Source organism: Canis aureus, chromosome 11, assembly GCF_053574225.1.
Source record: "Canis aureus isolate CA01 chromosome 11, VMU_Caureus_v.1.0, whole genome shotgun sequence".
Taxonomy (NCBI): domain Eukaryota; kingdom Metazoa; phylum Chordata; class Mammalia; order Carnivora; family Canidae; genus Canis; species Canis aureus.
In genome coordinates, this window is record NC_135621.1 from 14472678 (window position 1) to 14500073 (window position 27396).

The following is a 27396-nucleotide window of genomic DNA, read 5'->3' on the forward strand; positions in this document are numbered from 1 at the left end:
GGGACCTGGGGATGGGGGCCTGGGAAAGGGGGACCTGGGGATGGGGACCTGGGGATGGGGGCTTGGGGATGGGGGACCTGGGGATGGGGACCTGGGGACGGGGACTTGGGGATGGGGGACCTGGGGATGGGGACCTGGGGACGGGGGGCTTGGGGATGGGGGCTGTCGCCTGGGGACGGGGACTGCAGGCACCTAGCCTGTGCAGCCACCAGGCCGTGGGTCCCAGGTCAGGTGCGGATGGACGGCGGCTTCGCCAACTGCGTGGAGAGGGTGCCTGGCCCCATGGAAGGATGGACCCACACAGAGAACCTCTGGGCCGGGCTCAGATGAGGCTGGGACGCGGGGCGACAGCGCTGGGGACAGGGCCACCTGGGGGGCGCAGGACGCCCTGAGGGGCCGGGGGTTTGAGGCTGGGGTGAGCGCAGGGTGGACTCCCCTGCCCGCGAAGGGGGCGCGCAGGCGTGGGTGGCCATGGGGGACCGGGCCGGGGACACCCCAGGGCCCGGGGGGGCCCACCTCCCGGTCAGCACGTCCCCGTGGTGGAGCTCGGCTGTCATCCAGGTGGCCCGTGCTGCCCGGCTCCCTGCCTGCGGCTTCCCGCCGCCTTGAACCCTGGAGTGAGACCTGGACCTCTGTCCCCCTCCGGCCAGGCTGGGGGTGCGGACGTGCCAGCCCTGGAGTTTTGGGGGCCCCCGTCGTTTGGGCCTGAGCTGCGGCCTCTGGTCCTTCGGGTCCTGTGAGTTGGCAGCTGCTTTTTGGAGCCTCTCTTCTGCCTTCTTGGTGGCTTCCTCTTTGTGGTCACTTGTCTTTCCATCTGGCTCTGAGTTGACAGCCGGCTCTGCACGGGACAGTCTTGGTCCCTCCGCACGAAGGACTCCCCATCACCAGGAGGAGCGATTAGCGGCCCAGCCCAAGGCCCGGGGGTGGTGGCGGGGGTGGCGGTAGCAAGGGTGGCCGTCCTGGCCGCTAGCGATCTATCGCATTTAGTGTAAACTGCCGGCGGGGACATCAGCACCGGGACTGGTGTGCCTTCTAACAAGAGTCAGTAGGGCGAGTGGAGGGAAGTGGTTTGTAGCCCGCGAGTGGGGCTGAAAACGGAATGGGAAGTTGGGGGCCTGGGTGGAGCTGAGCGCACCTCTCTCCAGCCCGAGGCGCAGGGGAAAGTGGTTGAGGACGCGCTACAGAGTTCACCCCCGTGTTCAAGGCATTGGCTAGCTCGGTGACCTCGAGCAAGAGCTCTGCCTTATTCGCTGTGCCTCAGTTTCTTCATGGGTAGAATGGGAAGGAATTGTAGTCCCTCCCTTACTTGGTGTTGGGGGGTTAATGGAGATAATGCGGATAAAGCAGCTCGATTGCTGGCTGGCACGGAACAAGAGTGGCCAACATCTATTAAGTGCTTATCCTGTGTTAACGCTCAAAAATGTCACACGTTACTATTCCTCTTTGTCACGCAGGGTGTGATAGAGCTTCTTCTCCAAGAGCTAGCTTGGATGATGCGAAACTGCAAACAGAGAGGCTGCCCAAACCCCACGCGGCATAGCACACATCTGCAGCGCTCGGGGCCCATTCAAACACACGTTACTAGGCCCCAACGCCAGACTCTCGGAGTCAGTAAGACTTGGGGGGAAGAGGGGGCGGATGTGAGTCTGAGAATTTGCATTTCTCACCAGGTCTCAAGTGGTGCCTTCGCTGTGGGTCTGCATACCCCGCATACCCCGCACACCCTGCATACCCTGCATACCCTGGCATAGATGGAGAGGTCCACATTTTGAAGTGAGAAGCTTTCAGACTGGAAACTGAGCTGTGGCCCTGGGTGGTCTTGGGCACATTACTTTGTCTCTTTAAACTTCAGATTTCTTGTTTCCAATGTACGTCTAGGAGCTAGGGCGTGCAGAGAGTTAAATTAGATCCAGGGGGAGAGAGCGCTTAGCATAGAGTTGCTGCACGAAATGCTTGGCTACTGTTCCTGTTCTGCTTAATTTTGAGCAGCATCTCGGTCTTCCTGATGCCTCGACTTCCTTATCCATAAAGCAGGAACATGGAGTGACCTACAGGACGTGGCGGGTGAAGGCATTCAGTAGACAGTTGCCTTAATGTCACGCCTTTGAGACCATCCTAGAGATTAAGCACGCGGCCTTCTGTAGGCCGGTAAGTGGCACTTGGAATGCCTTTCTCTCAGGTTAAATTAGGAAGTCTGAAGTCTGAAACGCTCGAAAGCTCCTTCAGATTCTCTCACCTTTCATTTTATTCCCTTGTTGCCTTCTGCCCACAGTCTTCCACCAAAGCAGATCGTTCCTTTTATTTCTCTTCTGTCTTGTTTTGTTTGCCTTTATTTATTGCTAATGTGCTATTTGCTGGAAGACAGTTTCCTTCCCTGAACATCTGACACGAGTGGGGGAAGGCGCATCTGCTTGGGTGACAACTGGACCAGGGATCACTGGCAGGTTCTTTAGGAATAAAATATGGCTTAGAGATTTAATTTATATGCGTTACAAATGATAGTTTTTGGTGAGGTTAGATTTGAGAATGTTTCCTGGCTTCTGAACTTTTCTACTTGTACTGCCCTTTGTTTTTATTTCATTGCTTTTAATTTAAATGCAATTCATTAACATATAGCGTATTAGTAGTTTCAGAGGTAGAGGTCAGTGATTCATCAGTTGTGTGTAACACCCTGTGCTTATCACGTCACATGCCCTCCCATCACCCAGTTACCCCATCCCCGGTCCCTTCCCTTCAGCAATCCTCAGTTTGTTTCCTTTGATTAAGGGTCTCTTACGGTTTGTCTTCCTCTCTGATTTTGTCTTGTTCTATTTTTCCCTCTCTTTCCCCATGCTCTGTTTTGTTTCTTAAATTCCACATATGAGTGAGATCATAGGATAATTGGCTTTCTCTGATTGACTTATTTTGCTTGTCATAATACCCTTTAGTTCATCCACGTCATTGCAAATGGCAAGATTTCATTTTTCTGATGGCGGAGTAATATTCCATTGTGTTTTTATAGACCACATCTTCTTTATCCATTCATCCGTCCATGGACATCTGGGCTCTTTCCACAATTTGGCTATTGTGGACATCGCTGCTATAAACACTGGGGTGCAGGTGCCCCTTTGGATCACTACATTCATATCTTTGGGGTAAATCCCCAGTAGTGCAATTGCTGGGTCATAGGGTCGCTCTATTTTCAACTTTTTGAATAAACTTCATACTGTTTTCCAGAGTGAATGTCCTTTGTTTTTATAGTTGTATTGTCATTTTTTGTTTCTGATTTTTGTTATTGTTGTTTTTTACCTTAGTTCTTTGGCAAGCCCTAAGACACAGAACCTTCTTGGCCTCTGCAGTAGGATAGCAGAGACAGTAACCATATTTCTTTGCTAGCTCTTTCTTAAAGACTAAAATGGATGCCAAATTTATTCCTGGGGTCAAGAGCTCTCAGAGCAAAGAGAAAAATAATTTAAGATAATTTATACAAAGGTTCTTGCATCACTGTAGTAAACACCGCTCAAAAGGAGGCAAGCTTTACTCAGATCAACAATTTTCTAGTGTATTAGTACAATTTTCCTTTGGAGATATTGGGTTGGGAAGATAGTGAGCATGGCCTTTGGAGTTGGTTACCTCCTTTAGTAAAAAGGTGAAGGTTACCTCCTATGTAGAACCACCTCTGCATGGTTTTCTCTATTACTCAAACTTGAATTTTACTGGTTAATTTTTACTCTTCTATTATGAATGCTCCTTTTATTGCCAACATTACAATCTTGTAAACCTTTCAAAATCTAGCTGTATAACCTCTTCTGGTTTTAGCTGGTTTGATTTAATTAGCTTTAATGATGTTTTATAATAGTCTTCTGTTGGAAAGTCATGTTTTCTCTTTTTCCATCCAAAAAGCTTTGTCAGGGCAGCCCAGGTGGCTCAGCGGTTTAGCGCCTGCCTTCGGCCCGGGGCGTGATCCTGGGGACCTGGGATCGAGTCCCACATCGGGCTTCCTGGATGGAGCCTGCTTCTCCCTCTGCCTCTTTCTGTGTCTCTCCTGAATAAGTAAATAAAATATCAAAAAAAAAAAGAAGAACATAACTTTAAGAAAACAAAAACAAAAAGAAAAGCTTTTTCAGCTTTAAGATTGTGATGGCTTTGCTAAGGCGTGACTCTAAAATATAGTCTGAGATTTGTCTGAGAAATGGATGTCTTCAGATGTATGAGATATAAAAATAAGAGGAATAATTACACAATATGCTGAAAGTTCCATTGAAGATTTTGTCTCAGTGTTAGAGATGGAGCTATAACCACTGGTTCCTGAGCAGATTTTCTTTTTTTTTTTAAAGATTTTATTTATTTATTCATGAGAGACAGAGAGAGAGAGAGAGAGAGAGAGAGAAAGAGAGAAAGGCAGAGGGAGAAGCAGGCTCCATGCAGGGAGCCTGACATGGGACTCGATCCTGGGTCTCCGGGGTCAGACCCTGGGCTGCAGGCAGTGCTAAACCGCTGTACCACTGGGGCTGCCCCTGAGCAGATTTCCTATTTGTGTATATTTACATGTAGATGGGTGGAGTCCTTCCCTGAGAGTAGGAGGAAGACAAGCTTCAATTCTAGCAGTATCCAATTTTGCTGAATCACTTTTAAATTTGGCTCTTGGTTTCCATCATCGTCCATCCATAAGGTGGCTCTCCTCGCTCTAACATTTTGTGATTTTGGAAGACGTGACAAAAATGCTAAGTGATTAGTCAGATTCTTTTTTTTTTTTTTTTAAGATTTTATTTATTCATTAGAGAGAGCTCACAGGGATGTCAGTGGGGGGAGGGGTAAGGGAAGAGGAAGAGAGAGAATCTCAAGCAGACTCGGTGCTGAGCCCCATGCAGGGCCCAATCTCATGACTCTGAGATCATGACCTGAGCCAAAATCATGAGTCAGAAGCTTAATGGACTGAGCCACCCAGATGCCCCTACTTCAAATTCTTGTTATTCTATTTCATTTTATTTAAGAGGGAGAGAGAGAGAGAGCAAGACTTCAAGAGCAGGGAGGGGGAGAAGCAGACTCCCCACTGCTTGATCCCAGGACCCTGGGGTGATGACTTGAGCTGAAGGCAGGTGCTTAAGTTACTGAGCCACCCAGGTGTCCCAGTTCAAAATTTTAAAGAGTCAATTCTATCAAACAAGCAGCTATTTCGGAAAAAAGGAAAATTGTGCCAAACAAACAGCTACTTTGGAAAAAAAAGAAAGTGCAGCCTCATAAGTCAAGTTGTTTTGTTACCTTATTTGAATTGAGAAACCGTTTTAAAGTGGAGGATTGCTCTGATGTGATGGTTTTATATGTAAATCTGTTCTTGCACATTTAAAAAAAATGGAGATTTCTGTGAGTAAGTTGTAGAAAAATGAAATACTGAAGTTGTGAAGGACACTGATCTTTCAACTGAAATGTGAAAAGGCAAAGGGCAAAATAATAATTCTGGAAATAGGCGCAGCAGCCCTTTACCAAATGTCACACTGCCTGCTAACGTGTGAAGTGCTTCTGAAGGGCTCACGGTGATCCCGCTGGGGCAGCGCCTCTGAGAACACACCGACACTGTTGGTAATAGATGGCATTTTGGTTACTAATGAACCAAAGAACTGAAAACAAGAACTGGGTTGGAGACCGTCAACTAGAGAGTCTATTATAATGTACACGATAACCTAGGGAACCAGCTCAGCACTCGCAGGAATAAAGGTTAAGACAACCATGTTCTTATGATAATGGCCTGGAAGGTTTTTCTCACTTAAAAGCAGTCACATCTGACCTTTCTTCTGAGCAGAGAAGGACGACAGAGATTGACAAATGAGGAACAGGTGAAGAGAAGCCAGGACACTTTGCTTCAACAAACAGCAGTTTTATTCCTGTACTAGTGAGAAGGTACGTAAGGTGGTACTAGGTAGCTTTTTTGACCACAGTTACAAATGTGAAAATATATTAAGCAAATACATAATTTAAATAGGAAGACTAGAGAAGTTCTTTGTTCAACTAGAGCCGGTTAGAAACACAGTATTGCGGGGAGGTACAATAGTATGAAAAAATAAAATCATCTACTGCCATTTTAAATAACCAGATTTGCAGAGAAAGAATACATGATATTAAAAACATAAAAGTGCTCTATTATAGAACATAATATGTTCACTTGCTGGATTTATTTACAGTGTTTACTCAAGCCGCACGTAACTCAAGGAATAGCTAGCTGAACCTCCTTGGACCGTAGTGGATGGTGGTTTTGGACTCTGGCTACCTAACATTCAAAGTACTGGGCCAGCAGCAGTTTCTGATCAAGAAGCATATGCTGAATGTGTGTGCTGTGAAATAATTTCTACAAGGTAGCACCAGAGACAAGATTGAAGACTTGATCCTTGTCTTTGTAGAATTTATCATCCTGATGGGTCCTACATGGGGGACCAGAGCTCAAGGGCCCTTCAGGCAAGAACACGGGTGCACCCGGTAGTCAGTGTGGCTGAGAGCAAGAACTTTCACAAGGGCCGCTGCAGACTCTCCCCAGACTTGCAGAGGGAACACTGTCCCACTGTGCTACACACTCCTAACACTACAACTGCATATGCTCCTTTCTGCTGGGATGCTTATTTACTGGCTCAGCTATTAAAATACAACATCTCACGCATAACACAAAGCTTGCTCTTAGGGTGAAGACGGTCTTTCCTAAAAGACATTACTTAAGGCAGAGAGAACAGCCATAGCTAACATTTTTTGACATGACTCTAGAAGGGGCACATTACATTTGTCTGACATTATTCACAGTGTTCAACAACTTATTTTCGTAACTTATGTGAGATCATGTACATTGGCATATAGGCTATAAAAATAATCTTTGGTAAATCTGTTAATAGATTTCTTGATCTCCATTACATAAACCTCTATTTTTAAGAGCATTCACTAACAATTTCCTTATCTCATGAATGTATCTATATAGGCAACCTTTAAAAAAAATAAAATGCCTTATTTTTGTTGCATACATTTATTCCTAGGGAGCCTCCCTACAAGTCAAGAGTATTCTTTTAGTCAGAAATATTTCCATTGCTAGAAACATTTTTAGAACAGAGCAGATTTCTGCTATTACCATGGCTGTATCAAATGTTACCCTGCATTTTAACTAAAATGGCCACTTTCAAAGGCATCATCCACTACAAGAATCTAAGGTAGTGTGGTTGGATTCCAAGCTTAGTCCATGTAGTCAAACACATGGTCAATTCACAAAACTAAATGAATTTCAATTCAGTTGCTTAATTGGCTAAATCATCTGACTGATGAAATAAGAGAGCCCCCCCCCCCCCCAAGGATAATATGTCCTAATAGAAATATGACATTCTTCTGAGAATAGTCTGGACACAGAGAAAGGATGCCATTTTGTCTTCCGGATGACATCTGGTTAGATTCCCTTTCTCAGATATTTCCCCTTCTTCGTATCATTTCATTTGTTTTCTGCAGTCATGGTTTACAGATTTTCCTCTGATATGAAACTTTCCTTGAATACTTGATGTGATTTGAAATCTTGGGTTAAAAATATTCAGAAATGTAACAGGGCTTTTGGGCTGATTAGGGCCTTTCCACTCTGACTCTTCCTAGGTGTGAGGTGGGGTCGAGGGCTGCTCACGGCCATCTGGGGGAGGACCAGCCATTCCTTCTTGCCACTCTGTCTTGGCTGGTGAATTACTTTCATTTCCTCTGTGAAATGGAACCTGGACAGTCCTTGAACTACTACCTCAAACAAGCAGCTTATTTCCTATTGCCTTTCAATACCAGGTCACGTTTGGGGTGGCTCAGGTGAGTGGACTGAAACTCTAGAGCCTCCCAGGGCTGGGGCCAGGTCCTATCATTTGCTGTCACACAGATCCGGCCAGCTTAGACTTCTAGGTTCCAATCTCAGAGACTCAGAAAGCCAAGTAATTTGGAATTCAGTATATGGCCAGTAATTTTCTTGCAAAAAAGTAAGGAGAATATTTAATATAAGAAACTGGATCCTGAGACACTAAGGCAAGAGATTCAGAGTGTGAAGTATAGCATGTGAGGTCTATTTTTGTATTGCTGGACATCTGCTTGGTGGTTTCATATTATTTTCACATGTCATTTTGGGCTTTCCTCCAAGAGGTAATAACAAAATTAATTAAAGACCCTTCCAAATAAAACTGTCCCCAACATGTCTGTGGGCCATGACCATTTTAGTATGTCACAGCGAAACCATGGTCACCTCTGCTATAACGTGGAGCCTGAGAAGACTATGAAATGCCAGTGAGTTGAAGGAGATAAAATGAACAGAAAATAAAATCACATTCGACTGGGAAAGCAAACATGCTCAAAAGAGGAGAAGGCAACAAGTTGTGAAAAAGAGGGACTCCGAAGTGTTAAGAGATGGTGAATTGCTCAGGACAAATATGTGCAGGCCCAGACAGGGAGATGAGCCTTTGAAAACTCTGATTCAAGAGCTGAAAACCTGGCTGCTATCCAGGGAGCAGCAGAATGATAATAGGAAATCGATTTAATGAGTAGAGATTAAAGGTGTTAATTATAAAGAACTTGGATAAATAATTATTAAGATGCAAGACGGGACTCTCCTAAGATGTGATAGCTCACAAGCACTTTGAAGGCTGGGTGATTCAAGTGTAGTGGACAGGTGCAAACAGGATGCCCACCACGGCAGGAAATGGAATGTTTACCAAGACCTAACACATGATGGGATTATATTAAAATATGTCCAATCGAGATGAATGTCAAGGAAACCTTCCCCCCCCCCCCACTAAATTTAATAAACAGATCAACTAGATAATGTATTTAGTCCTTGGCGGTGGCAGGAGGGAAGATAGTGAAATATTTGTTGCTAAGGAGATTTAAAATTAGACAGGTGGAGGGTAGGAATAAATATTTCCTGGATTAGACTGAAAGAACATACAGTTTTCCCTTGCCGCGTCCATTTCCATAACAGTGATGCCACCCAAGATACACCGGGGTACGCGAACGGTATTTACTGTTACAGACGTGTAGGTTTTTTTTTTTTTTTTCCAACAGTTTTAATTCTTGGTTGGTGCAATGGATTGCTTTCTCTTCTCGATCTAGTGGTTTGCTATTAAAGCAGCTTCAGCGTCTGCCCTTTTTTTGTGCCCTGGTCTGCTTGCCTCTTTCGCTGGCTCCCCAAGGTCCTCTTTCAAGCGTAATTGGAAATAGTAACAACAACCCTAACTTGACTGTTGGGATGCATTTTCTTTGTTGAGTAGAAATGAGTCCTTTCTAGGACGGTACCTAGCAGGTTACAGGCACTCGGTTAAACTTTTCTGAATGAATGAAAGGCCCCAAATGGATTTCTTTTTCCATGTGTTACTGTGCTTTGTGCCAAGCAGCATTGGTTTAAAAAATCTGTTTTCTCCTGCTTTTTCTTTTTCTTTTTTTTCGTGCAGGGAAAGTTATTCCTAATTGACACCACATCTCCTAAATCTCTGACCTCTGTTTTCTTCCGGGTGGTACATCCGCTACCCTTACATACATATTGTTCCTTTGCGTTTCTAGAAGATGCACCTAGTTCCCTGAAACAGGAGCAGGACCTAACACTGCCATTCCACAAGGGCATTGAGCATAAGGAGGCTGTGAAAACATGGAATCCTTTTATTACTCTTCACATTTTTTCTTGTAAAGTTTTCCCCTGTTTTTATAAACTGCAAGTAGCCCTGGAGAGTTTGTGTGTGTGTGTGTGTGTGTGTGTGTGTGTGTGTGTGTGTAAATTTACATAACCATAAATAACTATTTTGGCTATATTTGATGATTGTCATTTATACCCATTATATTACTTTTGGGACTTTACAGTATGTAGCAAAAAGACACACTTTGACATGTATTCTCTCTGCAGTTGAAGCTGTGAGGTCAACAACTTTCATCTCTAATTCTTGGGTTTATTATGGAGAAATTTGTAGGTGAGAAAAAGGCAAACATCCTAGCTCATTTCTCAAGTAGCCATGAAGATTCTCTATAGATGATACCTTTCAAATTGTCCCCAGAAGCACCCTCAGAACTGGACCTTGGGGAGGGTAATGCCTACTTTCTAACCCACTGAAATTTGTTATAGTCAAAATAGGCACAACTAGTGAAGAGAAACTTGGCTTTTATGTTAAATGCATCTTCAGGTGATTACTGCTATTTTGACCTCAGTGACTTACTAGAAAAGTCTTTTGGGAATTTCTATATTAAGCACCACTAATTTTTTTTTTTAACGAACTATATATGACATTGCTATAAAGATGTTAATATCAAGTTTTTGATCAGAAATATAATCTGCTACAACAATCCTCTTTAAACGGGAAAACCAAGTATGAGTGACATAATTCTGGCATTTCCAGGAATGCAGCCCACTAGCAATGAGACAAAGATGAGCGTCATCATCAACCACATACTCTTTATAGTTCGGGTGTGTGTGGTTCACACACTACGAATGTAGTAAATAATCTCCAGTCACTACGGACAGCACTTTGCATGTTGATTTGGTTTCCAGTTAAGGGTACAGGAGGCAATCTTCTCGATACAAGGAATTCATCTCTTCTGTTTGGATCGTTCTCTCTCAGAATCCTCAACCCTGGACCACTCTGTAAATTATGTGGCCCCTGAACTGACCACTTTGGCTTGAACCTCTGGCAGGCGAAGGGGGAGAGATGAACTAGCTTAGCAATAACCACCTACTTCAGCTTTGGTGCTGCTTAATCCGGTTTTGACTGTTACATTCGTCCAAATAACATTTGGATCATCTTCGGATCCCTAGATTCCTAGAAGAGCAATGCAGGAAAGCCAGCTCTATTACATGCTTTCTCCAGCCCTGCCCTCTATCCTGACCAGCAGATATCAAAACAGGTCAAAACCGTGGCCCATGGGATCACCTCTGCAACCCCTTCCAGACATATGTTACCGGTAGTCCTGTTACACAGGCTGAATTAGTTTACGTAGAACAATCCATGAACACTTTAGTGTGGAAAAATAGTATTATATAAAGCTTAATATTAAACATTATGAAAAAATACATATGTACAGAAGAAACTACAAAATACAACTATGTACAATAATATCTGTTACCTTTAAATTACATAAATTCTTTAAAATTCTGCAGATTAATAAATTATACATTGTATCAACAGAAATAGCTGACACCTCTGTGGGGCATGAAGCAAGTTTTTTTTTTTTTTTTTTGATTTTTGTTTTGTTCTGTTTTTTTGTTTTGTTTTTGTTTTTAAATCACGCAGTGAATACATTTTATCCGAGAGATCTTCAGATACATTCTCAATGCCTTGAATAGCCCGTGTCTGAAAGGAAGGACATTGTAGTTAGAGATGGAGCAGGGTGTGTCATAGTCATTTGTTCCATTTATGAAGATTACAAATGGATAAGACTAGCGGAAATGACTAAAGTCCAATATGGTTTAGGGCGAGAGCATCATTGTGGGGTCCAGGTCATTCCATTCAGAACCACAGATTACGAGAATTAAGGGACCAGTAATTCTAGTCCATCCTCTCTGATTATATAGATGCACCCACGGGCCCAGAGAGGCAGAGGGACTCACTTAGGGTTACACAGCTTGGTAATCTGTGTTAGTGCCAGAGCTAGGACCTGAATCCTAACTTTCAGACACCTGAAGCTAATCACACCATAGCTGGCTCTCCCAGGAGCACCCAAGATGACTTCAAACAAACAAACAAACAAACAAACAAACAAACAAACAAAAACGACTCTCACACAAGTCATAACAAGACAAAGAAATCTCCCCGATCCCCCAGAGCTCCCTCCATCCTGGAGCTTCTTAAAGGATGTGACATGCAAAAACCTTAATTTGTAACACATATAAATTAGGGAGCAATAATTTATAATCCAAGAGAATTATTGATTAACAAAGGACCCCTTTAAATGGCAGCTGTCTCATATATATTTACTTCACAGATCATTAACTATGTACTGTCCTGGCTCAGTCACTGGATACGGAAGGTGCAGAGAACGAAACAAAATTGAAGATCAATTAGAAATGGAGATAAAATAATGTTTCGAGAAGGATCTAATTTTTAGATGGACACGGGTCCACATGCAAGGGATTGAGACCTAAACCAATAGCCATGTGAGTGCACCTTCTTGAAATGGACCTCCCGGCCCCAGTCAAGCCTTCAGATGACTGCAGCCTGGCCAACATCTTGACTACAGCATCATGAGTGACCCAACACCACCTGGCTAAGCTCCTCCAAATACCTTACCTATAGAAACTGTGAGAAAATAAATGCTGAGTTAAACTGCCAAGTTTTAGGGTAATTTGTTAGGCAGTAGTAGATAACTAATACAATGTAACTTCGAATTTGCAGTTAGCCTTTGTGATAAGTTAGGTCTAAATGATTGTTTAGAATGGGAAAAGGCATAGAGACCCTTTACTTGTCAAGTAATTACCGTCTGATCAAAGCAGTGCCTCTTAGTTTATACAGTTTTACTAAAATTTTTGTTTTAAAAATGTGACATACTATTCTAGAAAATGAGGTACATAAAACAGAAGAAAAATCATATATTATTGTGCTGGTTTGAGAACTTTGTTTTATTTTTGTGGTTTATTTCTTTCTAGTCTTTTATTCCCATGTGTTGTTTGTTTGCTTTACTTTTTTTTGTTTGTTTGTTTTGTTTTTTGTTAGAGAGAGAGGATCTTTTTTAAAAAAAGATTTATTTGAGAGAGAGAAAGAGAGGGAGAGATAGGGGAGGGGCAAAGGGAGAAAGAGAGAGGGAATCTTTTTTTTTTAAGATTTTATTTATTTATTCATGGGAGACACAGAGAGAGAGAGAGAGAGAGAGAGAGAGAGAGGCAGAGACACAGGAAGAGGGAGAAGCAGGCTCCCTGCGGGGAGCCCGATGCGGGACTCGATCCTGGGACTCCAGGATCACACCCTTGGCTGAAGGCAGGCACCAAACTGCTGAGCCACCCAGGGATCCCATGAATCTTTTTTTAAAAAAAATTATTTATTTATTTAAAAGAGAGAGAAAGAACAATCAGGAAGAGTAGAAGGAGAAGGAAAGAGAATCTCAAGCAGACTCTGCGCTGAGCATACAGCCCAATGCTGGGCTTGATCCCCTACCCCACGATCATCACCCGAGCCAAAACCAAGAGTCAGACACTTAACTGACTGAGCCACCCAGGCGCCCCTGCGTGTGTGTGTGTGTGTGTGTGTGTGTTTTAAACTCAGCATATTTATAAGAATATCCATGTTGTAATATCATTAAAAATACCATTTTTAATGACTGCATTGTATTCTATTAAATGAATGCACCATGGTGTGTTTAGTCTTCCATTAAACATTTGAGGTTTTTTTCACTTAAAATTTTAGCTATAAAAATTGTCATGAATAAAGTCTTTTCAGCACTTAGGTGACAAGAACGTAGTGAGGACTTTGATACATATGGCCAAATTCTTCTCCAAAGGGATTTTATAATCTGAATCCCCAGTTGTGATTTCAGAGCATCTTCCCTAGCACAGAGCCTTACTGCTTAGAAAAGAGTACCGTTAAGCAGAACTCTTAAGAGAGGGCATCCCAGGCCAGATAGGAAGAGCTACCACATGCAGTCCGTGCTCAGCTGTGGAGCTGGCCCCGCCCCCACTCTGCCTCTCCTCCCTTTTGCCACTCTTTAAGGGCCTTTGGGTGGAAGAAGAAAGGCCTGGTACGCTTTGAAGAGGTTAGGTTATTAATAGTTTCTAGATACACCATATCTTGATAAATGAACTTATAAGTTATGAAGCTCCTACCTCTGTGATACTCTGGATTCACATTTTCGTAGATTGGAAACAAGGGGTTTTCTTGTTCACTCCGTAGCTTCCGTGCTCTGAGGACATCTCTTACGCACTGATGTAGGTATACGTACTGACACTATGAGAAAGCAGAGAATGTGTCAGAGGAAGGCAAATATTCTCAAGCATAAGAAAGATGAGAGACTCACAAAAATATCAAGAGTAGTGACATTCTATACGGTTAGCAAATTTCTTGATCATTTCACTAATAGTCTGTAGTACACAGCAGAGTCCTTTCTATTAGCACTAAGAAGAGAATAATGGTAATGAGGGAAGAGGTGGTGTTTATTTATTCCTTTTTATGTGCATGCATATTTAGGGAGTATGTTCTATGAGTGCCTAGAATTATGTCTGGCACATAGTCGGTCCTCTACAAATATTTGTAAATAGACGACTGACTACCAAACACTGTACTATGCATTTTACATAAGTTATCTCATTTGATTATTTTTACAATCTCATAAAGTAGATATAACTATCCATAGGAATGAAGACTCAGAGGAATTAAGTAACTTCTCACATAGCCAAGAAATGGGATCTGAGCAAATGATCCTAGGGTTCATATTCATGTTCTTTTCACTATACCAGTTTCCTTAGATGAATCCTAATTTCACTGCATAATTGAATAAGGAAATAATTTCACTGCATACCCTGTTTTTTTCCCTTTCTTTTGTGAGGATAATAAGAAAAAGAAGGTGTATACAATAGACCCCACCAAACCAAAGACTGTCGGTTCTTTGAGGGTAAGGTTAATATCTTATCTATCTTGGTTTTTTTCACAAGGAAGACTCTCCAAGATGTTGGCTGATGACAAAGAACTACAGAAGGTTACACAGTGAGAACAGACTCACCTCTGTCAATTATCTGGGAACAATCTACTTTTGAAATAGAAACTAAGAAGAGTCAATGTTTTGGTGACCATAAAGATGCACCTGACAACATAGGCAGCCTTCCTTCCTACTAACAGAGCTGTCTAATAAAGAAAAGAATGTCCATGTGACCTCAGTGCTTGGCCTTGGGTTCCTTTAATGACATAGCAACTGCTCAGAGCCCATCCAGAGAAAGAGGAGGCGGGAAGGGAAGCCCAGTAGCATGCAAGAGACACTGGGCTCTTTGTCTGCCTCCAGCTGGCCTAAACTGAATCACGAGGCTTCTCGGGAAACATCTAGAAAACATCTGAGGTGTCTTCTAGAGCTAATATCCTTTGACCATTAAAGGGTATGAGACTCTGTGTTGCTATCAATTAGATGGATGTTGAAAAACGTTCCTGGATCCCACATTTAAGGTGATTCATGTGTTATTTTAAAGTATTTTAAAGGTTTGAGATACAAAGTGAGACTGTAAGATCTTTCCTCACCAACGAACTTTACAAGTGGACCAGTATTTATTTTCACGGGTTGACACTAGGCATTGCCTCTGATTGAAAGTCAGCCTGGTCATCTACCAAAGGGACTTCATGATATAGGTCTGGGATAGTCATTAGATTAGGATATATCAAAGAAATAAATCAATCATGAGTGAGGCCTGCATAAATATTGATTAACTATTCTCTGCATTTCTGAGTGTTATAAGTTTTTCATGCCACCTTGATCTTGAAAATTTGAGGAGAGTACTATCCTGAAAATGGTTGTTAGTATGGGAAGTTTCTTTGCCATCTTGAAAACAATCTACCAAATTATAGATAGATATTTCCTGTTTCCTTCCATCCAAAGCATGATTCATATTTTCAATTGTACTGGGATATCAAATTACTTTGGGACCTTAAAGTTCAGCTGTGAACAATTCTATTACATCTACGCTATGTCTTATTAATAAATTCTTCAACAATGATCCACTACGGCCTTTGAAACCAGTTAATATTCATTAATTTGCCTTGCCTTAAATATAAATTCTTCTTCTCCCAATAGAATGTCCTTTTGAAAATAATTACTACTAAAACCTCAGACTCTTAATGTGCTTCCCACTTCATTCTTAATGAAGAATAGAGTCTATTAGACTCTATGAAACTTGGATCATGAAAGATAATTTTTTGCTCTGTCTAGCTGACTTGTGAAGCCTCAATTGCATTCAATTTCATCAATAGTTGTAGTACTAAATAGTATTTATAGAATTAGACCTTGAGCTTTTCACAGTCCTTGAGTTCACAGTTTAGCAGAGGGGCAGATATGTGGACAAAAAATACCTATAAGGTGATAAATATAAGATCAAATTGTGTCTAAAGCTTCACATATAAGAAGAAATTGTCAAGTTCACTTTTTGGGGAGAGAGGTATCAATCTAAGGAGGAAGGTAAAAGTTTGTCCCAAAGAATGGGACATTCCAAGTGATGTAAATAACATGAATGAGCATATATATTCTGGAAACTGAGTAGTCTAGCATGGCCAAAATGTAGGGTGCATGAGCCATGGGAAAGCCCAAGGACAATCCCCCAAATGGGCACCAAAAATCTTGGTCCTACCATATCCCACTGTCTCCTCCTTCCAGAAAGCAGAAGAGATTAACAGACTGTGACTATCAACTCTTATTCTTTAACAACTTACTGCTTCACCTAAGTGTCTCTCTGGGAGTCAGGCCACAAATTTCCCCTAAGGCAGGCTAAAGGAAGGAGGGACACATTTGAAAATCTTCTGTCTAATGCCTCTTTGTTTAGAAATCCTTGCCCTTTGATATATTTATTAAAACTTGTGAAGACCCTTTGTATCCCAAAGAAGGTGGAATAAAATTAAAGTTGACTATTCCCATCGACCCAGAAAAGTAATATAAGGGGGTCTGAATGTCTTTCCTTCTTTGTTTCCTCTGGCTCAGCTGTGAATCACAGCCCTCTGCACCCACTCCCAGGACAAATGAGGCATACTAGGGCTGGGGCCAGGGCTTCTGGGACTACAAGAAGCCCACTCTGGGCAAGGAGTTACAACAGGACAGGTAATATGTGAATATTGTCTGGGATTTCACTTGATAAAAAGGAGAAAAAGAAAAAAAAGGAGAGGCAAAATATTTCTTACCATAATATTTATCTCATTATAATCAAAAGAATCAAAGTTGATTCTGACCCAGGGAGGGAAACCATCCTTAATTTTGGCAGACCCTAAAACAATGGGGAGGGTGTTATGATATGAAACCGGAGCAATAAGTTGGGGGCCTAGTTATGAGAGGCCTGTATACAACAAGAGTGAGAGCCTGAACTTCATTCTACTGCAATGGAGAGCTTGCCAAAGTTTTTACACAGGGAGCTGCCACAGTGAGCAAAAGCACCATGTCGGTGGCAGTGGTGACAAAGTTGGTAGGGCAGACGCTGGTGGCAGGAGACACACTGGGAGGTTGGCACAGAAGGGCCCAGTGAGAGCTGATAAACAGCTGAGCGAGGACAGTGGCAGTTGGGTGGGAGACAGAAGGAAGAGAAAGATGTCGGATACAATAGACAGGACTCCATGACTGCCTGAATGTGAGAACCCTGGGAAGAGACACCAGAATCCTAGTTTGGGCAAACACATGGAGGGCACGGGCATGGTGGCACCATTACCTGAACCTGGAAGAAGCAAGAGGGGGAGGAGTGCTTTCATTGTTACTCTTTGTTTAGAGACAGATAATTAGTTCAGTCCTGAGTTTTGTTGAGTTTGAGACAAATGCAAGGCTTCCAGGTAGGACTGTTTGGTAGGCAGGTTCTTAGCTCATTGTCGGAAAAGGAGAATGAGATTTGGGAAACGCAAGCATGTATGCGGTTCTGCAAGCCATGGGACATCACCAGGAATGAAGATCAAGAGAAGGGAGAGTAGCACCTTGAGGGCAGAACCATGGGGACCTCAAACATTCAAAAGGCAAGCTGAGGAAAGAGCACAGAATCCTGAGAGGTTAGGAGGAGAAGGGAATAGTGGAAAGAAGGAGATATATCCAAGACGGAGGAAGAGCTACGGCACATTGTGTCCCCTCCACCCTGGAAGCCTGCCAGTGATGTTTACAGTGAGCGTGTCTGCTCTCAGCCACAACGCACCCTGGAGTTCTGGGCAGATGTACGCAGGTGACACATGAGCTCAGAGGCCTCCGACAATGACTAACACACACACACGCACACCACACATTCTTCAAGACTACTTATGATGTGAAAATCTCCCCTTCCCCAAATTAAAATTTGTGGTCAAATCCGGGATGTGGGAAAATATATAGAACAATTGAACTGGCGTCTTTAATGAATAAACAGTTTGGGAAACAAAGGAGGGTTATTATAGATTTAAAAGAAATTTAAGAGACTTCGACCAAATGCAGCATGTGGACTTTGTTTGGATTCTATGGAAACTCAGCGTAGAAAGCAAATTTGAAATAATTAGGGATATTTAAGCCCTGACTGGATGTTAGATGATATTAAGGGATTATGGTTAAAAATGTTAGGTGTGATAATGATATTCTGGTCACAATCTTTGAGTCTTTCTCTAAAATTTCTGCATACACAGCATTTAAGGATCAAATGGTTTGATAAGTAGGATTTGCTTTGATATTTTCCAATAAGGCCATGGGGTAGGGAAATAGTGTATGTGGGATGTAGAACACGGAAAAAGAACACGGAATACTGATAATTGTAGAAGCTGGAGTTTAGGTGCACGGAAATTCACTATACCATTTACCCTAGTTTTATGTATTTAAAAAAATTCTGTAATAAAATATTAAAAGTATAGTGTAGTAGTTATAATGAAAGTACTCCCAGCCCAGGACAATGGTGGTGACAGGTGTGCCTACAGGAAGCAATGATGCTAGATCCCACCCTGAGGCTGTGGGGCTAAGGGCTTTTTTTTTTTTTTATAAATTTATTTTTTATTGGTGTTCAATTTGCCAACATATAGAATAACACCCAGTGCTCATCCCATTAAGTGCCCCCCCCAGTGCCCAACACTCAGTCACCCCAACCCCCTGCCCACCTCCCCTTCCACCACCCCTAGTTTGTTTCCCAGAGTTAGGAGTCTCTCATGTTCTGTCTCCCTCCCTGATATTTCCCACTCATTTTTTCTTCTTTCCCCTTTATTCCCTTTCACTATTTTTTATACTCCCCAAATGAATGAGACCATATAATGTTTGTCTTTAGAACAGGTTCAAGCCCCAGCTTGGCCACATCATAGCTGTGCAAATGCCTTTAGCCTCTGCACCGCAGTTGTGTAGCCTGGAAATGGAAAAATGATACCTCACCTCTATGCTTTTTATGAATTTAATGAAATAACATATTTAAAAACGCCCTGCAAATGTCAAAGGACAGTACAGATGGAAGCGTTTATCCTTTGTAAGCAGTGTGCACTTGTCTGGGGTCTCCAGAGGTGGGTGTGTGGCTGGGGGGTGGGTGACTGGAGGAGAGAAGAGACCGTAAGTGTGTTTCCTCTTTACTAATGGGAGTTCTGGGGCTCACTCGCCAGCCTATCTTAAAATGATCTTTGAGACAGATTGGCCTGATGATGTCCTTCGACAGATGAACGGATAAAGAAGATGTGGTCTGTGTACACAATGGACTGTTCCTGAGCCATTAGAAAGGACCATTTACATGGTCCCACCATTTACATGGACACGGATGGAACTGGAGGGCACTGTGCTGAGTGAAGTAAGTCCATCGGAGAAGGACCATCATCATGTGGTTTCACTCATATGGGGAATGTAAGACACAGTCAAAGGGATTATAAGGGAAAGGAGGGGAACTGAGTGGGAAAAATTAGAGAGGGAGATAAACCATAAGACATACCTAACTCTGGGAAACAAATAAAGGGTTGCAGAAGGGGAGGTGGGCGGGGGGGATGAGTGACGGGCACTGAGGAGGGCACTTGATGGGATGAGAACTGGGTGTTCTACTTTATGCTGACAAATAGAGTTTAAATAAACTCTTTTAAAAAGTTAATTAAAAAAAAAGACAGAGTGCCTCCCCATGTACAATGCATTGATTTAAAGGATAATCCATCTTGCTTTCTCCCCACCTGAAGAAGACGGGCAAACAGCTTGGCAGAGTTCCACAAGGTACCTCAAGGTCAGTGAAATGTGTTTTAAGATAACAAGTCCTACAGAACATCTATAGTCAGTTCTTTTCTCTTCCTAATGAGTCATAGGATATTTGTCCTCGTCCAATTAGAGCCGTGGGCATCGTGGGGAGAGCGGCAGAGGGGGCGGTCTGTGTCCTTCAGCCTGTAACTCTTACCTCAGTCTGGACCATGTGAACCCTGTGAAGCCTCAGGTCGTTCACTGCGCCGTAAATGTCCACGGAGTCTTTGGAGTCTAATTGCTGGAGGATTCGGTCCAAGGCGATAAAGGTCCCAGTCCTACCCACGCCAGCACTAGGAGAGACAGAGCGGCAGAAGCCTGAGCCTTCGGGGCCACAGTGGCCTGTCGGGCCTGCACCCAGAGACGCCAGCGCCGTCTTCCTCTTTGCTCCCGCACTGTGGGAGAATAAGGAGCGCTGCTTCTCTCAGGGAGCCCTGTCCGTGAGGGACCCCACCTTCCATCTCTTTCTCCTTCCTCCTTCCACGTCCCCCACCCAGCAGGGACAGGTGTGGCTCTGCACTTAGCGCGTGTCATGTCCACGCACCGTGTTTTACACTCGTCCTGCGTACGTGCAGATCCACTGACAGCACGTACTGCTCATTTTGTGGGTCTCCGAGGTTTGCTAAAATGATGACGTGTTTCATGTGTCCTTTCGCCAACTTTCTTTTTACTCAATACCTTGTTTTGAGATTTACCCCTGGCGTTACATGCAGATCCACCTTCTTTTAGCTTCTCTATAGAGGTCATACGCCACGCCACTGCCAAGCATCGCCTGCTAATCTATTCTCTGATAGACAAGGAGTTTTGTTGTTGTGTGTGTGTGTGTGTGTGTGTGTGTGTTTTAGGATTTACTCATTTGAGAGAGACAGAGAGCAAGCAGGGGGAGGGGCAGAGGGAAACGGAGAGAGAGAATCTCAAGCAGGCTCCAGGCTAAGCACAGAGCCCATGTGGGGCTCCATCTCACGACCCTAAGACCATGGCCTGAGCCAAACCCAAGAGTCGGACACTTAACCGACTGAGCCACCCAGTTGCCCGGACAATGAGATCATTTTTAGTTATTGTCTTTGAAAACCCGTGTTGCAGTGAACCTCCTTGTGCACACGTGTAGGCCTTTCTCTAGGGCTGATGTCTAGAAGCAGAACTGCTGGATCCTAGGGTGAGAACACATTGCGCTTCACCAGGGATGGCCGGGTTGCTTCCCAGCAGCCGCACCACCTGGGGATTTCGGATGCTCAGCCTTATGGGATAAAGGAGAACAGTTCTCTGGTGGCATGGGCAGAAACGCCGGCCGTTCTTCAGAAACAGGAAGCCTGGGAGTGCCTCGCATTCCCATTAAAAGCATCAGGGTTCCACTGACATATAAAAGCTGGGCTCCTAGGGTGCTGGGCTGATTGGCAGGAAACGAAGGCATCTGACATTTCTCTTGGTGGAGCAATTCCCTGCTCTTCTTAGTGCCATTCGGCTCCGACTATCAAAGTGTGGCTGCAAACATTAATTAGCTAAACACCAGGCTCCCAGAGAGGAGGAGAGAGGGACTGCTTGGTAGGATGACTGGCCGTGCAGTCTAGAGCAAAGAGAGGTCAGGAGGGAAGTGCAATTTAGGAGCAAACTTGGGTGCTACAGATGCCAAGTGCCACTCGACTTGGAGGGAGGTCTGGAGCCCGGAGTGGAGGGATGCTGAGCGTTTATGTGGGTGGAGGAGAGAGATTAGCCCTCCCACCCCGCCCCAAGGAGGAAGAAAGGCAAGAGGTGAGAAGAAGCAGGTTGTTGCATGAGAGCGGGGTTTCTGGCAACTTGGACCGGGGGGGGGGGGGGGGGGGGCGGGGGAGGGCAGACAGGACCCACTCCTAGACGGCCTGGAAGTCACGGAGGGACTTTGCATTTTGTACAGTGGCAAAAACAGCAGGAGGGAGAGAGAGGGGAGTGGACAGTGAGGGTGACGGAGGGGTGAAGGCGAAGGAAGGGAAAAGAGAGGAGAGAGCATGACGATACCCTGCGGGCCCAGGTGGGCTGGTTGGCACAGCTGGACCGGCCCCCGCCCCTGTTCCCGGCCCCCCACCCCCCGCCCCCCGCCCCCCCGTACCTGCAGTGTACCACAGTGGGCCCGGCGCCAGGGCTCCGGCTGATGTAGTCCCTGACGGTCCTCACAAACTGGATCAGGGACTGGGTGGTCTCTGGGACCCCATGGTCTGGCCACACCGTGTAGTGAAAGTGGCGGATGAGCCTGTGCGCATCGAGTTGCTCCTCCTGCAAGAGCAGAGGGTGTAAGGGGAAGGACCCAGGGCCAACCTTCATGTCTGACCACTGTGGCCACGCAGCAGCTCCCAGGAGCCGAAACCACAGGGCAGGAGGCACCAAAAGCAGGGGTGGGGTGGGGTGGGTGGGTCACAGGTGTCCCGCATCTTTCTAAGCTGGGGGTTTCATGAGTTCCAACATACGCTGCATATCCTAAATTCTCGGATGGTCCACTCGGGCAGCACAGACTCTGAGAGCATCTGCAGGATGAGGTCCCCATAGTAGAGGGAATCCTGGTCAGCTGGCCAGTAGTGGTCACACTTTACCTAGAGGAAGGCAGAGGGGAAAAGATGTGAGTCTGGACACATGAGTCCCCTACGAACCTGGACGTTTCCTCCTTGAAGTGACTTCCTGAGCTGGGACTGAGCATCTGACAATCTGCTCTGCATCCACGTGCTCAGGGCCACGCCAGCCCGCTGCTGTGAGGCGGAGCACCTCTGTGCAGGGAGAGGAGCACATCTGTGCAGGGAGAGGAAGCACCTGTGTGCAGGGAGAGGAGCACCTCTGTGCAGGGCATGGAGCCCCACCTTCGGGTTCACGTCTCTCTCAGGTGGGGGATCCAAGGCTCGAGCTCCTTGTTGCTCTCCTCAGCATTTCAGTCCCACCACTCATAGCCCAGGTATTGCGGGGGTTCTCTCTGAAGAAAGTTCCAGCCAGGCAGAAGAAGGCAACGTCTTCCTGGTCCCTCTTTGCTTATGTTTGAGGTCACTGTCCTAACCTGGACCAGGTGCCATGTGCCCGGTGGTCTTCGAGAAGTCAGAACACGTGGCTAAGCTCCAATTTACATGAAGAGGGGCAGGAGAAGGAATTATGGGCATGCGTCCCGGAGCACAGGTTCCAGGCACCGGGTTTGTAACCTCTTCTGTAACCTCCAAAACGACCATACGCAGCGCATACGGGACCGTAAGTGCGTTGCAAGGGCTCATTTGCCCGGGGAATGATTTCGCTTTGTGCCTGCAGACCGGCCCCGAGTGCACTTCCCTTGATTCCGCAACGAGAGGCAGCCCCAGCGAGCCTGCCAGTCACCCCGGCCGAGGGCCCGCAGGCGGCTGCTGTTCGCTCTGTGTCACAGCCCTCTGGGACCCCGCTCTCCGAACGGAAACGCCCCCGACTGAAACTGCAGAGCCACCATCAGAAGGCATAATCTGGGCGCTGGGGGCCAGCAGGTGGGCGGCCGCCTTGGGCCCAGGGCGTGACCCCGGGTCCCAGGATCGAGTCCCGCGTCGGCTCCCTGCAGGGACCTGCTTCTCCCTCGGCCTGGGTCTCGGCCTCTCTCTCTGGGTCTCTCAGGAATAGATAAATAAAATCTTAAAAAAAAAAAACAGAAGAGGTGGGCACAAGCCACGGGAGCCTTTTGCAGCCGAGGGGCCCGACCCACTAACGTGATCTGTCCCTGGCTTTGGGGGTGGGCCCCATGGGGGGGCGTGAGCACGCGAGGCCGGAGGCCTGTTACTCACCCGGCCCTTCTCCACGCACTGGGTCACCATGACGATGTTGTGGACGTTCTGTTCCCACGCCATTTTCCAGAAGTCATCCTTGGTGCCGGGAAGAGGCCCCTGGGTAGCTATGTACTCTCTTCGGAAGCTGTTGCCCTGTGATGGGTTTACAGGCCGGACAGTCAGGCACGACATGCAGCAAGCCTCGGGGGCACGGGGACAACGGCCGCGGTGCTGAGCTGTCGTCAAGCGGCAGCTTCGCCGTCTACCGGGCGGGTCTGTTCTAAGGCACCAGAGGGCTGGGGCAACGATCTGGAGCATTCTGCACGGTGTGTGCACATGCACGCGTGCAGACTGAGGCACCGATGTCCTCAGGCTCTGCCCCCGTTCCTTCTAGAAGAGCCTAAGTCGCGTTGGACATTAGAGGGCTGGGGAAAGGCAGGTCTGGGACCGGGCGGATGGGAGCCGCAGGGGATGCAGCCTGCGCCCCGGGCCCGACCTGTGTCACCACTGCCACACCATGGCCGCCACCCGCCGGCCAGTCCTCGAGCCCCCCGCCCCTGGGCTCCTCCGGCAGCCCAGCGCCGTGCTCCCGGGGCAGTGCTCTCAGGCCGGCAGCGCAGCCCGACCCGGGCTTGCGAGGAGCCAGAGTCCAGGCCCGCCGGGCCTGCAGACCCACAGGACCCTGTGGGCCGTGGATGCACGTGCAGATCGGAGGGTGCCCTAGGGCCTGCTGCCAGGCGGCACCCTGGTGCCCCGACTCTGCGGATCCCCGAGGCTCAGGGGGCAGGTGGCGCTTACCCCCGACCGCAGAGCGCTCACTGACAGTCCAGGGGCCACTTGAGGTCATTACCCTCCTGTTCGGGGCCAGAACACAGAGGTCCCACGAGGGGCGGCCCTGCGCCCGGGCGCGGAGCCTGCTGAGTGACCGCCGGGCCTCGGCAGCCCGAACTGTCGAGTTGGGCTTTCCAGAATCCGGATGACGTGGAACAAGGTGCCCTCGCTGGGCAGCCTGAGCAGGGGGCCCCCCGGCCCCCCAGGAGCTCTGATCGGGGCTGGGGCTGAAGCCTTTCCCGGGGCCACCCAGGCGTCTTATATCGCATGGCCGGGCCGGGCAGTGACGACGTGCGCCCTGTGCTGCGTGGCACCTGCCAAAGGCTCGTGGACCGAGAATGGGCCCGGCGCCTGCAGCGTGGCCGCCCATGCAAGCCTCATCCCCGGGCCCCGGGCCACTTACGGGGATGTAGCTGGCGTTGATGTAGTCTGAGCACGGGTCGTCATCCACGTTGGACAGCTTCACTCGAGACGCATCGTCTGGAAGGAATGATGGACAGATCGGTCACTGGGTCCTGGGCGGGCTTTCCACCGTTGGCCGGCTGCTTGGTGCTAGAGTGCAGCAGCTCTGGACCCCAAGACACCCCTGGGGCGGGGCTTCTGTTCGATTCGCAGGTGAGCCTCAGACAGGACAACCGACTGGCCCAGGTCTCACGGGAGGCTGTGAACACGTGAGCCAACCGGCCACCGGCTCTCTGAGGCCCCCTCTGCCTTCCTTCTTAACATGACGGCATTTGCCCTATGAGGAGGCCGTGTCCCTTTCGCAGCTGGGACGAATACAATCCAGGACCACCATCCGCTGATCGGGTCGGGATAATAAAGAACATGTAAGGGGCAGCCCGGGTGGCTCAGCGGTTGAGCATCTCCCTTCGGCCCAGGGCATGACCCTGGGGTCCTGGGATCGAGTCCTGCATCGGGCTCCCCACATGAAGCCTGCTTCTCCCTCTGCCTGCATCTCTGCCTCTCTCCCTCTGTGTCTCTCATGAATAAATAAATAAATAAAATCTTTTAAAAACAATAAAGAACATGTAATAATTGCTAACTGGGGACTTTAAGGAAACCCATGTCGGCCTTTGCTGTTAGCCCTGCTTCCCAGGAGAAGCAGTGGGACCACATGATAACATGTCAACCCCGTGAGAAGAGCATCTCGAACCAGAATTCAAGCTGGTCGTTACCGCACGGGTGGGAAGTGCACTAACATCCCTTTTAAAAGGCACGCAGGGCCTCGGAGCCTCTGTATCCAGCTATCCCATATCTCTTTAGCCCCATTTTATTCCTGGAAGAGAGAAGAAAGGGCTAGAGGGAAGACAGGATGACAAAGTTCCCCACGAAACTCACAGGGCAAGATATTGTTGTATCGATTTTTCCCTCTATTCTCCGGCAAGAGCGCAATGTCACATGATTGGTTTCGACCCACGTCTTTCAAGTCCTAACAGGTCAAAAAAAGAAGTTTGCGAGTGGAGGATATGAAACCGAAGAAGGCAGATCGCACAGTCCCTGAGATACATAACGATCTAGGAACATGTCACAACAGCCACTGTTTCCGGAACGCCTTGTATGGGACCTGTGTGACCTCCGCCTCCCCTGCCCCCAAAACCCCAGCCTCAGAGGAGCTATCCTCACCTCCTTTTTACAGATGGGGCTCAGACTGGGATAAGTCACTTGCCCCAAGGCGCGGAGGTGGCAAAGCTGGGCAGTGGACCCGAAGCCTGTGCCCTTTTCACCCTCCCACCTTGTGCCCCAGTCCAGCAAATCGCCAGGTTAAATAACTGACGGAACCGGGTTTACAGGTGAGACTGGCTCATCCTTCCTTAACATCTTATCCAGGTAGCACTTTGTTTGCTGTGCTCTTCAGGAGATGAGAGCAGATGGATCTGGAACGGACTCAGGCATGAGAGCGCTCCGCCGGGATCCTGCAGGGTGTCCTGACCCCCGAGCCCCCCTCGGCCCTCGGCCTGGGACCCGCAGGAGAGACTGGGACAAAAATTCTGCTGAGTCTGAGTCGTACCTCATATTCCTTGGACAGGAGGTAGTTGGAATCAGCCTGCAGCTTCATGAAGTGCCCTTCAAACTGATTTATTTTTATTGGGCTATCGTTGAAAATATAATAGAAAGGAAAAAAAAAGAAAGAAAGAAAGAGAGAGAGAAAGAGAGAAAATTACTGATGGGAAGGGACACCGCCATGCCCAATCTGAGTTGTACTTCGAAAGCAGGTAACAGAGGTGCCAATGAGTTCTCGCTCTTACCAAGACGTCTTCCGGTTACTGTGAAGGGCGCCAAAAGAAGAAAGACCTCGTTAGCAAATCTCACATAAGACACTCAACTCATCTTTCAACACATTATGTGAAGGGAAATGTGGCGCTCACCCTTTCTGGCCCAGGTTCAAGTGGACAGATAGTGGTCGATCCCGGCGGATGCTCAGGCGGGCAGAGGGCCTCTCTCGACCATGGCTGCAACATAAGGGAGAGGATTTATATTCTGATTACGAAACTTGATTTAAACAGAGTTTTCCATTTATGGTGAGGCTGTGCATGTCTGTGCAAATATGGATTTTTCAGTATTCCTGTAGATTTACACTCAGCCAACGTCTCTTTGAGGGGAGGAAGTGCATAAAGAAGAAATAGATTTTTCCCACTCAGAAACGGATCTCTGCAATAGCTGGAGATTTGTCTTCTGGTTTTTGGCTACAGGTCATAATCACTTCCCACACTCTCAATAAAACTTTGCTTAAAAAAAAAACCCCGGTAAACCTTAGATGCAAGACATGACTGCGGGAAGGAGGACAACGTGCCAAGCACATTCCCTAAGAGGAGGGGGCGTGGCTTTGGGGCCACATGCTATTTGGTTCTTTTTGGTCCCTTCTTAAATTAGCATGACAAATATGACCACGGAATGGTGATGGCAACCACACTTTTCAGCGTTTTTCAGAAAGGCACTTGCTTGTGCAAGTCACAGACATCTCCGAATCCAGGAGCAAAAGCAGTTATTCCCCATTCAAATGAAGCTACAGATGGCCCCTCGGTCCTTT

General features: G+C 46.6%; 1 protein-coding gene across 5 annotated transcripts in view; it reads right to left on the reverse strand.

Annotated features, from left to right (window-relative positions):
* Window positions 1-3705: 3705 nt before the first annotated feature.
* PTPRB (protein tyrosine phosphatase receptor type B) overlaps window positions 3706-27396 on the reverse strand; it is a 119046-nt gene continuing 95355 nt past the window's right edge. The window contains exons 23-33 of one of the 5 annotated variants that reach the window (XM_077913833.1): window positions 26735-26818; window positions 26615-26632; window positions 26377-26458; window positions 25707-25797; window positions 24772-24848; window positions 23556-23690; window positions 22242-22364; window positions 21887-22050; window positions 19961-20096; window positions 13760-13880; window positions 3706-4024 (exon numbers count right to left, since the gene is read on the reverse strand). In XM_077913833.1, coding sequence (XP_077769959.1) covers window positions 3915-4024; window positions 13760-13880; window positions 19961-20096; window positions 21887-22050; window positions 22242-22364; window positions 23556-23690; window positions 24772-24848; window positions 25707-25797; window positions 26377-26458; window positions 26615-26632; window positions 26735-26818 — 1141 coding nt within the window. In that variant the 3' untranslated portion in view covers window positions 3706-3914. Of the gene's footprint in view, window positions 4025-5833; window positions 11298-13759; window positions 13881-19960; window positions 20097-21886; window positions 22051-22241; window positions 22365-23555; window positions 23691-24771; window positions 24849-25706; window positions 25798-26376; window positions 26459-26614; window positions 26633-26734; window positions 26819-27396 lie in introns of those variants that run through there. The other 4 variants (XM_077913830.1, XM_077913834.1, XM_077913832.1 and 1 more) reach the window with 4 other exon arrangements.